Source organism: Nesoenas mayeri (assembly GCF_963082525.1).
Source record: "Nesoenas mayeri genome assembly, chromosome: 5".
NCBI classification, from domain to species: domain Eukaryota; kingdom Metazoa; phylum Chordata; class Aves; order Columbiformes; family Columbidae; genus Nesoenas; species Nesoenas mayeri.
In genome coordinates, this window is record NC_137548.1 from 57,889,675 (window position 1) to 57,903,372 (window position 13,698).

General features: G+C 43.6%; 1 protein-coding gene across 1 annotated transcript; it reads left to right on the forward strand.

The window, feature by feature from the left end:
* Positions 1-2,553: 2,553 nt before the first annotated feature.
* WEE1 (WEE1 G2 checkpoint kinase) lies at positions 2,554-13,343 on the forward strand (the record flags this gene model as incomplete). The annotated part of the gene is made up of 11 exons (XM_080345928.1): positions 2,554-3,108; positions 5,349-5,557; positions 6,064-6,130; positions 6,214-6,386; positions 7,308-7,429; positions 8,072-8,218; positions 8,632-8,727; positions 8,810-8,895; positions 9,150-9,320; positions 9,412-9,557; positions 11,985-13,343. 11 exons carry the CDS (start codon positions 2,554-2,556, stop codon positions 12,133-12,135), a joined length of 1,923 nt encoding a protein of 640 aa, XP_080202054.1. The 3' UTR covers positions 12,136-13,343.
* Positions 13,344-13,698: the final 355 nt, after the last annotated feature.

The window sequence follows — 13,698 nt, forward strand, 5'->3', positions numbered from 1 at the left end:
GTTTCTGACAGCAAAATCTTCAGTGCACCAGACTGATATACTTATTATTTTAATTTAAAAGCAAGTATTAAAACCAGAAGCCAATTTTGCAAATATATCCTGAAAACCCTTAAACCACTTGAATTTATAGGAATATCAGTCAGGCACTGCCTGGACGTCAGGTTGTGTGCTGTTACATCTATTTGGAGGATCAGGTCTTTAGTTTGCAAGATCTACAGAGACTCAAAAGTGCTTCAGAGAATTTGGCATGAATTTGGCTCGTAAAGTATGGTGCAGTGGAAGCCTCCAGAGCTCTTCCGTGCTCACCTCTCTTCCTCCTGTGATGATGTCCATTGCTAACGTGCTCTCCAACTACAGGAACTGGCTACACGGTGCTTTTTAGTTAGGCTGTGGATAGGCCTCCTCGTGCTTGTTCTAGTGGTCGTCATGGTGGACAGGATAGCAGAGTTGCCACACAGCCTGGGTGAAAATCATCTTCTTGTCAAACTGCAGCAAAGGAGCCCCATTTTCATAGGTTATGTTGGCTACTTTCGGTTTTCTGAAACTAGTTTTCAGGAGGTTTCCATAATCTCAAAAATTGTGTTCTTATAGCTTGCCACTGCTTGTCCTGAAAACAAAAATCACCTTAATCTTTCAGGGTGTTGAAGCTGTGAGAAATATGTAGGGATATTTAAGTGGAAATGTTTCTATGTAAGCCTTACAAAAGAAATGGGTAGTGACCCATGCATCTCGAGGGAATGGAGCTCCAAGCAAAACCATTTCACTGTGCAGGCACAGGGGGTGTGTGTGAGTACAGAGTTATATTAGCCAAAATAATTTAAAATGTGCTTATGTTCACGCAATGCTGGTGGCAGGGGCAGCGCTCTGCAGAGAAACAGGTATTTTCAGTCAGAAGAGGTTATAAAAGGAGGAATTGCTAGCAGAAGTGGAGTATGGGACACTAGCATCCCCGTGATGTTTCTTATGTCCCAAAAGCATGTGGACTTGGAGAGCAGCAGTTGTGTGAACAGCACAAGTGTGAAAAGGGGAGAAAAATGTATCCTAGTATTTTTGGTTTGGGCCTCAACAGAAAATCTGCCTAAAAATAAATTACCTGTTGGAGATACAGGTGTTCTGTTGACCACAGCCCACCCTTCCGCAGCGGGAACCTCCTCGCCCCGGCTGTGGGAGCTGCAGCTGTGTCCAAAGGAGCTGCTGAGGCTTCTGGCCATGGACATCAAGGACCAGCGGCCAAGCCACAAGAGATCGGCCAACAACGGAAACATGGTTAAGTACAAACTTCTATTGACTGGGCCTTGGGCGTTCGGGTTTGTTATCTCTGAAGCTTTCAGACTCACAGTCGGACCATGTGGTGTCCCACTTGCATCAGATGAGGTGTTTGTCCTGCAGGCAGGAGGGGTGGGCTGTGGGGAGGAGGCTGACAGGCTGTGTGCAGGTCCCTGCATCCCTGGGACCCCCAGCTCTGGGGCTGCTGTTCCTGCCCAGAGAGCCTGGGGAAGCGGAGAGGAAAACAACCGGGACACACACCTGGCTGCCTGTGGGCTGTTTGAGCCTCCTGTGCCTGCAAAAAAAATGATTTTTTTCAGGACCTTTGTCACCAAAGGGGCTCATTTTAAGGTGATTCGGTACAGGAGAGAGAATTGGTGGGTTAAATTTCATCAAGGTGGTACTAGACAGAAAATGAAGCCAAGAGGCAAAGTTGTGGCATCTGTAGAGGGACAGCCTGATAAACGCATCCGCTGTGTATCACGTTTGCTGGGCTGAGACTTGGGGTTTGTTTGAAAGTGTCCTGCAGCAGTTATTAAGAGCACGGGGTGCTGTGTGTGAGGCTCCTGTGTTTGACTGCATTTCAGATCATGTGAATAGAGTTATTTGGAATGTGTTTTTTTCTTCAGCTAAAAAAGCCTGTCTTTAACTGGCCTGAAAGAGGTTATTGTTCTCAGGCACACGAAAGGAAGAGTTTTGCACACTTCCAGAAACCGAACTGGATCATAACTCGCTGTGAGGCAGCAGCCGCACCCTCCGAGTGCAGCGCGTGGCCGGGCCGGGCGGCTCCGGGCAGCATCCGTTCAACGCCCGCTCCCCGGCCGGTACCGGCCCGGCCCGCCCGTGCCCTGGGCTCCGCCGCCGCCGCTGGGTGCGGCCGCCCCCCGGGCTAAGATGGCGCCGCGCCCGCGCCTCACCGGGCGCCCACGTACATGCAGCCGCCCCGGGGCTGGTTTCGGGTGGCGAACACCGCCCCGCCCCCTCCGCTCGCGCCGTTCGCGCCAAAGCGCCTCGTGACGCGGCCGTGTGTAGGTCCGGCCCCGCCCTCCGTGTTTTCAAACTGAGGGGGTGGGCGTGATTGGCTGGCGTGCGCGCCACGTGATTAACGGTCGCGGGAAAGCCGCGGAGTCCGAACAGCGCGAGGCGAGCCGTGCCCGGGGGCAGCGCCGTGCGGAGCCGCCACCGCGCCCAGGGGCGCAGCGCAGGGAGCCCGGGGAGAGTCGGAGCGCAGCAGCGACAGCGGGCGCGGCCGGGTTCGGCCGTGAGCGGGGCTCGCAGCGAGGCGCCATGAGCTTTCTCAGCTTGCAGCGGGCGGCGCCGCCGCGGCGGGTCTCGGCCCGGCGGGCGGCTGCCCCGATCCGACAGAAACTGCTGTTCCTGAGCGGCAACAGCGACTGCGAGGAGGAGGAGGAGGACGAGGAGGAGGAAGGCGGCAGCAGCGGCAACAGCACCGGGGAGGACTCGGCTTTCCAGGAGGCGGACTCGCCGCTCTCGGCGGCTCGCACCCCGGCGCGGGGCGACCCGCCCCTGCTGGAGGAGGAGGAGGAAGAGATGGAGCCGGCGGCGGCGGCGCTGCCTGACGAGGGGGACTCGTGGGAGGAGGAGGGGTTCGGCTCCTCTCCCGTGAAGTCGCCGGGAGCCTATTTCATGGCCGGCTCGCCCTCATCGCCGCCCCCCCACAAGGGCCGCCGCTACTGCGGGCGCTCCCCGCCGCACCCGGCGGCCGGCGGTTACCGGGTGAGGAGCGAGGAGCCCAGCTCGCCGCTGCCCGAGTACCCCGGCACGCCTCCTCACAAGACGTTCCGCAAGCTGCGCCTCTTCGACACGCCGCACACCCCCAAGGTGAGGCCCCGCCGGCACCGCCGCGCCGGGGGATTCCCCGGCCGGCCTGCCCGGGGTGAGGGCGGAGGGGGCGCTGGACCGAGCAGGGCTCGGGGGCCGGCCCGCCCCCCCCCGCCCCGCGGGCCGTGCCCGGCGGTTGATGCGGGGGGTAGGGGGCGGTGGGGACCCGAGTCCGGGTGGGGTCGCCGCGCGAGCCGCTCGCACCACCCGCTCGCAGCACCCGCCGGCCCGTAACGGCAGCTTGGCGGCTGCCCCGGGCCCAGCCCACAGCCCGTCCGTTGCGGTTATTATGTAACCGCGGGGGGAGACGCGCTGCCCCGCCGGCCGCTCGGCCTCGCGCGACGGTGGGCCCGGTAGGGGGGGCCGGGGAGGGGCGGGGGCCGCGGGCACCGCCCCGCCGCGTGGCTCCCTCAGCCCGCGGGGCCGGGCCGGGCGCCGCTCGCTGCGCTCCGGGACCGCGCTGCCCGCACCGGCCACGGCCTGGGCCAGCGGGAAGGGACAGCAGCACCGCGCCCCGAGCCGTGCGCTTTGTCCCGTAGGGCGACTGGGGGCGTGGCACGACCCCCTCTTGTGTATATAAAATATTTATAAATGCGGTTTCGTGTATAACTCATGTATAAATATCCTATCATTACCCTGCTTTTGCTATTTTTTTTGGTGGAAAAGTTATTTTTAAAGTTATTGAAACAGAACATTAAACTCTTAAAACTAAATATTTTAGTGTCCTGGGGGCATTTGTACCTTTAAAACCGGGAAGTTAAAGCCCGAATTGGGGCCTTGAGTTCTACTATTGCACTGTAAGCCAGTGCAGGGTGTGCATTAGCTCTTTTGCACCAAATGTAAAAGGCTATTTGAGTAGCCGATGCTGTTAAACTAATATATTTGAAAGCTGAAAGGGATGGGTAACTCTTAACTGTCAATAACAGACTTTTGGAAGGCGTTTCAACTTTTGAACTCGACACTCATGTAAAACACCGTATGGCGAATTTAAATCTAGTGATAATGGGCTTCCTTTCTTCATTACTTTTTGTATAGCCCTTTAAAAGTAATCCAGGGATAATCCTTGGGGATAATCTCTCAGGGGTCTATAGACCATAGATTGAAAACAACTGATTTAAGGTGCGAGGAAGGCAACCTTGTTAATTGGTTTTCTACAGCTCCCATCTCAGATGACAACTCGCTGGTAGAAATCAGTGGTACATGTTTGGAAATAGTAAAATTGTTGGTGGTATTTTATTAAATCGGGAGCAGATACTTAAGCGATGCAAGAGCCTTGTGGATTGTGACACTGAAAACAAAGTCTTAACGCTACTGTTCAGTGGGATTCTTAAATTAGGTGCCCAAATTGTACTTGTCTTGGAGAGGAATCTGGAAGAATCATTTGGTTAAGGTGGCCTGTGGAAGTAGTGAAATGCGTGTTGAGACATACAGTGACCTGAAAGTCTTCATCTAGCCCAGATTTGGGGAGTGCATTTGAGATTCCCAAGTATTGAGCCTTCTTCCAGGTGGTGGTTTGGGGCTTTAGTTATGTCAATTCAGTATTTTGTAAGGTGTTGCTAGATACGGCAATACTTCTGCTTGTGATGTGAGAGATCAGTGCTTGGCATCCTCACCAGCATGTAGGAGGCTCAGGTGCAAACTTCCCTGCCTACCTGGGAGAGGTTTCATCCTGTGCCTGGGAAAAGATCTGTTTTGAACTGACAGCGCAACAGTGCTGTCAATTCTAGAGTAACTTTCTGTAGGTTCATGAAGAGGCATCTGTGTATCAGTATTAAATCTTTTATTTGCTGCTTTTTTCTTTTTTTTAAGCTTGCCAGCTAAATTTGTAGTTACCAAAGGTAATTTAAATGACTCATCTAAATTCCATATCTTGGATGTGAAAATCACAGTGATAGAGCACAGGATGGTCCATGAGTTTTATCTGTGTTTGTTTCATGGACAAAGAGTTGTCCAAGAAGTTTAGGTGATTACATGATTAAGGACAGAAAACCACTGCTTCTTTCACATCCTTTAAAAATTATTGTAACGTTCAGTGTTTCCTTTAACTGCTTTTTTGTGGAGCGTAAAGCCTAATAGTTTACTTGGAATTACTTTTGATGGAGGTACAGGTATTTAAATAATTCATGCTAACTTTGATTAGACAATATTGTAATTATGCCTTTCAAACCTGACCTGCTGTTTATGTTTAAAGCAATATGGAAGCTATAAATGTCTGTTTTGTTTTGGTTTTTTTAATACAGAGTTTGCTTTCTAAAGCACAAGGAATAGGCTCCAGCTCAGTCAAACTTCGAGGGGGCTCTCTATTTATGAATGTTGGGAGATCAGAGAAGCAAGAAGAAGATATTAGACGAACACCTCATGTGAACATCAATCCCTTCACTCCTGATTCCATGTTCCTTCATAACTCTGAAGGAAAATGTCGTAGGAGGAAGAGAACACACTGGAATGAGTGAGTAACTTGTATCTTCTTTTATTAAGCATATCTTTAGAACTACTTTTAGCTGTAAAAGTTTTGATACAAGTTGCTCCTATGAAACTACTTTTCCTTGAAAAATCCGTTAGTCATGCATAATATAGCTCTCAAAGTATCTGCTTTGAGATGCAAGATATTATGAAATAACTGTTTAGCATTAGATCTTTCAATTACACGGAGAGGATAGACTAGGCTGTGTCTTGCAGTCTTTACCTGACTGAATGAGCTATGTAAATAATCATTACTTGAGGAGGGAAAATCACATTAAATGCTACTATGAAACATGAAGATATAAATTACAAATATATTAGCATGGTACCTTTATTCTATGAGTTTGCATTTACAAATAAACAAAATTCAATTAGTTAAACATAGGTAGAACGGGAGAGTTAGATTTCAGAAAAATCAACAGCTGCTAGACTTCAGTTTTAAGTTTACCTAAGCCATATTACTTCTGCAAAAGTAACCAGTGTGAATTTCAGCTCTTGTGGAGAGGACATGGAAGCAAGTGATGGAGAGCCTGAAGACGAAACAATCAGACCTGCTAAGGTAATTAATCTGTAGAATTTGTTATTGAGTTTGGCAGTTTGTGTATCTGCAGATGTAAGTATTTTCCTTTCTAATCTTTGCAGAGGATAACAATAACAGAAAGTAATATGAAGTCACGATATGCAACTGAATTTCATGAGCTGGAGAAGATTGGATCTGGTGAATTCGGTTCTGTGTTTAAATGTGTGAAGAGGCTTGATGGCTGTATCTATGCAATAAAGCGATCCAAGAAGCCCTTAGCTGGCTCAGTGGATGAGTAAGTATTTCCTACTATTAAAAGTTAAATCACCTCCTTGTGCTTTTTCCTCTTGTGTCTCTTCATACTGATTTCTAGAGAAGGCATTTAAGAGAAAACTATAAATATACATGAACTAAATGTAAAACATACAATTTTGAAGTCACTTTACTTTTTCTTTCCCCTGAATACTGTGCGGTACTGCAGAGGAAAGGCTACTGGCCCTTTCTCCTAGCAGACGTTGTCCCAGTGTTTTGCGTGGAAACATATTTCTCATCTGAAAAGTTAGAATAATGCTTACTTGCATTAATGGCAGGAGGGACTGTATGAGTAAACTGCAGTGATGATCCTTTGAGATATGAAAGGAAAGCAATATTTTCAAGTAGGTCCTCATCCTTGTCCACTTGAGTGACATGCAGATTAGTTAAGTCAGTTTTGGTGTGTTTTTTGGCATTTGCGAATGAGTCTGTGATTCATGGCTTTTTCCCCTGCTGTTGTCATAATATAAAACTCCACAAGTTTAAATTGCTTGAAATTACATACCACACTTATACACAAGAAGTTAGGAATGTTGAGTTCAGTCATACTTCTCGTTTATGATCATAATTAGTTTTTTCCTAAAACTTCAGTGATGCTTCTCAAAGCTTGCTGCTACTGCTGGTTGGAAAGTATGTAATGGAAGTGGCAACTCCCTCAAGAATTATCTGCAACAAAACCTGGTTTTTGGTGTTCCATATAATTAGTCTTAAATACAATCTAAATTATATTAACTGTTAGGATATAAATGCAAATCTACCTTACAGTGCCACAGAACTGAATATGGAGATCTTAATTACAAACCTGAGCTGGCAGAGGTGTATGATAATAAGTGTTCCTATGAAGATGAAAATGAACTAATTTCACTTCATAATACTGTGTGCTATTATTTTTTGTGACTAACAGGCAAAATGCTTTAAGAGAAGTCTATGCACACGCAGTTCTGGGACAGCATTCACACGTAGTAAGATACTACTCTGCATGGGCAGAAGATGATCATATGCTTATACAAAATGAATATTGCAATGGTAAGTAAAGTTTTATCGCTTGCTCTGAACTTACTTTCAAAAAATCTGATTTTTGAAGATCTACAGGTATCTCTGCAAATTCCTACCACTAGCTAGGGATTGATTGCCCTACGCATTGCTCATACCATCATTGTCTCAAATGTGTCTGTTGGAGAAGACATATCAGATATATGAAGGAAAAACTATAAAAAATTGCAGAAAAAATCTTAAGTGTTCAAGCATATTGGAAGTACAGCGAGACATTTGTGAGCAACAAAAATGTTCTTTCTTCTGTACAGTAGTACAAGCTGGAATAGAGAAAATTACCAGAGAGTGCCCTTTAAAAAGTGAAGTGGACCTGATCTCTGAAGCTTTTTGCTGTTGTTGATAGCCTGCCAGAGATTTGGGAGAGAGGTCTTTTCCCTTGTGTTGGTATCCTGTAATTTGTATGGCAACTACAGCAAAAAAATAAATTTGGTATATTACATGGCTATAAAGAGGGGATACAGTACTAGATTTTACACTTCTTATGTATCATTAACAAGTTCTTGATATATTCAATGTTGATTTTGGAAGCCAGTTGTACTTTTGGAAGAAAATTGTTATTACTTTGTCAACTGTTTGGTATAAAATAATGAGTTGTTTTCTTTAATGTTGTTTTAGGCGGCAGTTTAGCAGATGCCATAAGTGAAAATTACAGGAATATGCGTTATTTTACTGAGCCAGAACTGAAGGACCTGCTACTTCAGGTGGCTCGAGGCTTGAAGTATATTCATTCAATGTCACTGGTACACATGGATATCAAACCTAGTAAGTTCGTAAACTGCTTTACTCTGTATTAACAACTTCCTCAGTTAATTTAATCTCTTGTAGAAAAATGAGCAGTTAGCCACACCTTTCTAACTGTAAATTCTTCACCGAAGTTCTAAATAGCAGTACAAAGATGTCAGTTATAAAATTGGCTAGCAAACTTAAAACTGTTGTTGAGTTTATCTTGGGTTCCTTTTGTGTAATTGGCTCTACTTGCATAACACTTGGCTCCCTGCCCAGCAGAGGGGCCAGAGTGAGTGTCATAGTTTGTTTCTTGCTCTACCAGCTTGGTATGTATACAACTAAAATTTCTGTGTGGCTAAAGCACACTGTAGTGAATCTAGATGAAGTAAAAATTGGACAGATATATATATATATTTTGGGGTTTTTTTAACAATTCTTTTTTCTTTCAGGTAATATCTTTATATCTAGGACATCAGTCCCAAGTGCAACTTTAGAAGAAGGTGATGATGATGACTGGTCATCTGATAGAGTCATATTTAAAATAGGTGAGAAGCAGCACAGTTATGTTCCAGAGCATTGCATTGTCTATTTGTCTTCTGAAAAATAACTTTCGTTTCTTTTTTTCAGGTGACCTTGGTCATGTAACTCGAGTATCTAGCCCACAAGTGGAGGAAGGTGATAGCCGCTTTCTTGCAAATGAAGTCCTGCAAGAGGTAACCGTTCTGTTCATGGAAAAGAGTGATGTTGGGTCTGCATGCTGCTTTCTTTGCAGTAATGAGTTGCCGTCTGCCACCTCCTTGCTGGAGGAAGAACTTCCTAAATAGTATTCCCTTGAAACACTCAAAGTTCTTTAAAGGGGGATGTATTGATGTATTGTTGCTCAGTGCTGAATAGTTTAGCTGTCTGTTAGATTTCTTCTTACACTGGGTGGCACATGTAATAAACTTAATTTTCTTTATTTTTCAAGAACTACACACATTTGCCAAAAGCGGATATTTTTGCTCTTGCTCTGACTGTTGTCTGTGCTGCTGGGGCTGAACCACTTCCAAGCAATGGGGACCAATGGCATGAAATTCGACAAGGAAAACTACCTAGAATACCGCAAGTGCTTTCCCAAGAATTAGTAGAATTACTAAAAGTAAGAATTCTTGTACTAGTGGCTCACTGATTAGTGTGATTTACTGTATTATTGGCATTAAATAGAACGCCTTATTTTCTTTTCTTCCAAGGTTATGATTAATCCTGATCCAGAGAAAAGGCCTTCAGCTGTGGCACTAGTCAAGCATTCAGTGCTTCTGTCTGCAGCAAAAAAGAGCGCAGAGCAGCTCCGGATAGAACTGAATGCTGAAAAGTTCAAAAACTCACTCCTGCAGAAGTAAGTAGTTCCTTGGGGTCCTTAAATAGAACTTAATTTCTAATGGGTTTTCGTATAAGAGCAGAGTGATGATAAAACAGGACTGTCCTTGTTTCTGCATCAGGTCTGCAAATCTGTATGCACATCCATACCTGAGAGGACAAAGTGGGTTACATAACTTCAAAAGGAGCTTTTTCCACAGAAGGAACTTCTTGAATGCCCTAAGGGAGTCTCAACCACACTATTAGTATTCAAGGCATGCAAAACATTAGAGTTTTTGAAAAATGTTTCAAGCATAATGCATACTTTTGTGACTTACAGAGTATAACTTATATCTATACTATTTGAGTCTATATTTTCCCAGGTCATCTTTACATTGAAACATGTTGGAAAACATGACTTAAATGAGCTGGTTTGAACTTAAATGAAAGAGCATATCAGGAATGTTTTTGGTCTAATTTGACTTGTACGCAGCAGTATTATTAGGTTACCAGAGAATCACTTGTATTGGGAGGTCATCTTGTCCTACCCCTTGCTCAAACACTCTACTCTGAATTAAAGCTTTGAAGAAGATATTCCCTTTAGGAAAGTCTGATTTCTGCTTAAATTTCAGAGAAAGAGTTAGTAAGTTAAGAAGTAATCATCTGAATCTTTCACTGTCGTTAGCTTGCACATATCTGTAATGGTCAGGCTTTTAAGAGAGAATATAGGACGCTGGTTACTTTCTGACTGGCTTGTGTTGAATGAAGATGTTAACTTCATGTTTGGATTCTCTCAGTGTTTGGATTCTCTCCCTTGCTATCTGCTTATCTTGCCATGCTACAGTCTGCATATAGCCAGACTTGCTTGCCATTTTAGATGGTTATCTTTATAATCTTCCTATGAATTACACTGACTGCAGAAGGAGTAATTTGACAGTTTGTGCAGGTTATTCAAGGACGGGTTTGTTGAGGTGACTTGGTTGTTTTGTACAAAGACAACATATTTTTGTATCATGTCAAAGAATAAGTTGGCAAAGCTAATGCTTTGTGTAGGCTACTTCTGGCTTGCCAACAAGTAGGGTACATCCTTATAAAATAACTGTAAATCTAAGAATGTTTTAAAAGGAACACTTGGCCACAGTAATTTTTAACGTTGTGTAGGGTAGTGTTCTGTACAATAGATCAGGTAGGTATTTTTGGTTTATGTTTTATTTTGGTTTTTTAACACTCCTGCACTCGACCCATTTAAGATACACACCATACTTGTGTATGCAAGGTATCATTAACAAAAGGAATTCTTGTTAGGAAACTCAGCTTTTCTACTGTGTCATCTTCTTCAGAGGAAGGAAGAATTCAAGATTAGAGTTCTAGAGAAGAATGGAAGTATATCATAAAACTTAATTGCCTGGTAATGGTGTGGTGGGTGGCTGTGGATTTGTGACTGACATTCAGTCTTTAGGGAAGGTGACTGAAAATTGATTGCATTCTCCTGTGATAATGTGGGAAGGATTAGTTAGAACATGGGTGTTAATGAATAATACTTGGGCTTCTAAGAATGGTAGTAGCTTATGATACTAAAACATGCAACTTAGAACTAAGTACACCTACACCAATATGCAGCAAGCTTATAAAATTTGATCTTGGGCTCCAGATGTGAAGTGAGATTACAAGTATTAGCTCTTACAGAAGAGAAAATGATTTGAGGAATAGTTTGGGATAGGAGAAGGAAAAGAGTATGAGGGGGAATCCTGACACTTAGCCATTGTCAGCGTTTAAGGCAAGGGCCAAAGGGGTGTGTGGGGAAACCCTTGATAAAGATAACTTTGCTCTTTAGTCAGACTATCTCAGAGTTTTATCCTGTCCTCAGACCGAGTATTGATAATTCCCTGAAGCTGAATAGTTGACAGAATGTTGCACAGGGACGGTGGCCTGTGCTACCTTCAGTGACTCAGCGTTGTGGTTTTGGGATGAAGTTTTTCTCTTAGGCAATAAAGATTTAGGTGGTGATAAGCTTTTGATGTGGGTATGCAAAAGGAAAAGGGTGCTTTCCTGAGTCGTCTGTTGCCAATTACATTCATCTAAGCTCTGTCTGAATCTCCCATAGAAGTTCAGTTGTGTCTGAATCTCCCATAGAAGTTCAGTTGTGGCTGAATGCTTCTTTTGGATAAACCTCAGTAATTAGCTTTTCAGTGATTTATCATATAGCATGTATAAGGTAACTGATGTGTTGAGCTGCTTATAAAAGGCTGGATTTCAAAATGTGAGTTGTGTGAATTTGTCATTTCCTTCCCTTGTTCAAAAGAACAAACATCCCACTCTGTCCTCTGGGTTGTAAACAGATGGATGCGAGTGATAATCATCTTAGTATAACCTGGACTGATGGAAAGACATGAGTTCTGAACTGCTGTGATACATGTGGAGTCCTTACTGATACTGTTGTTTAAGTGTGACTCTCTATGCCTTGCAGAGAGCTGAAGAAGGCGCAGATGGCAAAGGCTGCAGCTGAGGAGCGAGCATTGTTCACTGACAGAATGACAACTAGATCTACGACACAAAACAGACCATCACGACTCATTGGAAAGAAAATGAACCGCTCAGTTAGTCTTACTATATACTAGCTATGAAGTCTAAAAGAACTACTGAGAGGATGGCTATCGCATCTCTGCCAGACTGAAGCCTAAGGAGTTGAAGGAAGCATTCAATTCCTGGTTTCTTGTCCCATCTTTAATTAGTGTCTCTAGTTTTACAGGAGTTGCTTCTGGTTTTTACTTGTACAATATGGCTGATAAGCTATATTAACCTTTTGAGTTAATGGACTCAGTTACTATCTTGTCTATAGAGGATCCTGGATGTTAATCCCGAAGACTTTCAGTTACACTGTTAGATGTTACATTTTCCCAGGGTTAACCACTATAGTGGTGTGCTGCTTTGTAGTGTTACAGCGTTGTAATAACAAGTAATATCCCTTAATGATATTTAAGAGGGAGGGAAGGGGCCTTGCTTTGGTAGTTAACTGATTTTTTTTGGAGTAGAGGGGAATTAATTTTGAAAGATGGGCTTTTAAGGCCACCTACACTCAATGTACCTGATGTCAGGTAGACTTTTATTGTGAATTTTATTTGTATATTCAACTGGGAGCACTTTGTAGGCATTGCATAAACCACAGCTTAGAAACCTGTGGAATTAAGTGCCATGCGGAACTGCTGCTATTTTTAGTTTGTTGTCCTCGCTGTAAACTGTAGCATTAAAACAATCATTATTGTGTTAATAGGCTTCTTGTTAAAACAATTACGTGAAACAAATCTAAGCTGCATTTTAGTGAAGGCAGCATCTTTCTCTCGAAGCTAGTGCATTGTGAAATAATGCACCAATTTAATATTTGGATTCTGTACTAGTGTAGTGCAATTGTTAATGTCTTGGCTATTGATGTTTTGTAATTCTTTCTAATAAGGTTCTCTAAATGTTGATATTCTCTTCAGTTGCCCATTCTTGAGGCTATTGTATATTTTTTTTTTTATGTTGGAATACTTGTAAATAATTGTTTAGTTTAAGTGTTCAGGTTGTTCTTCATTGTTCATGTACATAAGTTTGATCGTGCTTATAGTATACTATACTGAAACTGCAGTTTGAGATGCCAACAGTCAAAGCTTGACTATTCAGTTTTAAGTTCCAAAATGAACAGAATATGGCTGTCAGAACCTGTACTGATGTTGGACCTAGGCTGACAGATGTTGCTAAAAACCAGAACTGTTCTAATTACTGGCTTGTCTTCATTAATTTTAGTTGAAACAATGTTTCCCATTTGTGCTCTATTTGTTCTTAATAGTGTTGAATTTTAATATTAAAGGTAAAAGTTTTGTTTAATATTGTCTAACGCTTATTTAACTGTAGCTGTGGAAACAAAATACCGAGTCAGGAATATACTACGGCAAGTCCTGATTAGATCTGCATCCTCTTCCTGCATAATGGTTGTGGTTTCCTCTCATGAGAGTGGGACTGAGGTAACATAATCGATGTTGGTTATGTTAGGAGAGAAACACCACAGTGTGTGCATTAGTATCTATAGCAGTCTGTCCCTACAGCTTCAGAAATGGTACTGCATGATGGAAAGATGAAGCCCCTGGAAAACTCGAAGTGGAACCCATAACTGTGAAGATGGAGGACTAGGTGAAACTATGTGA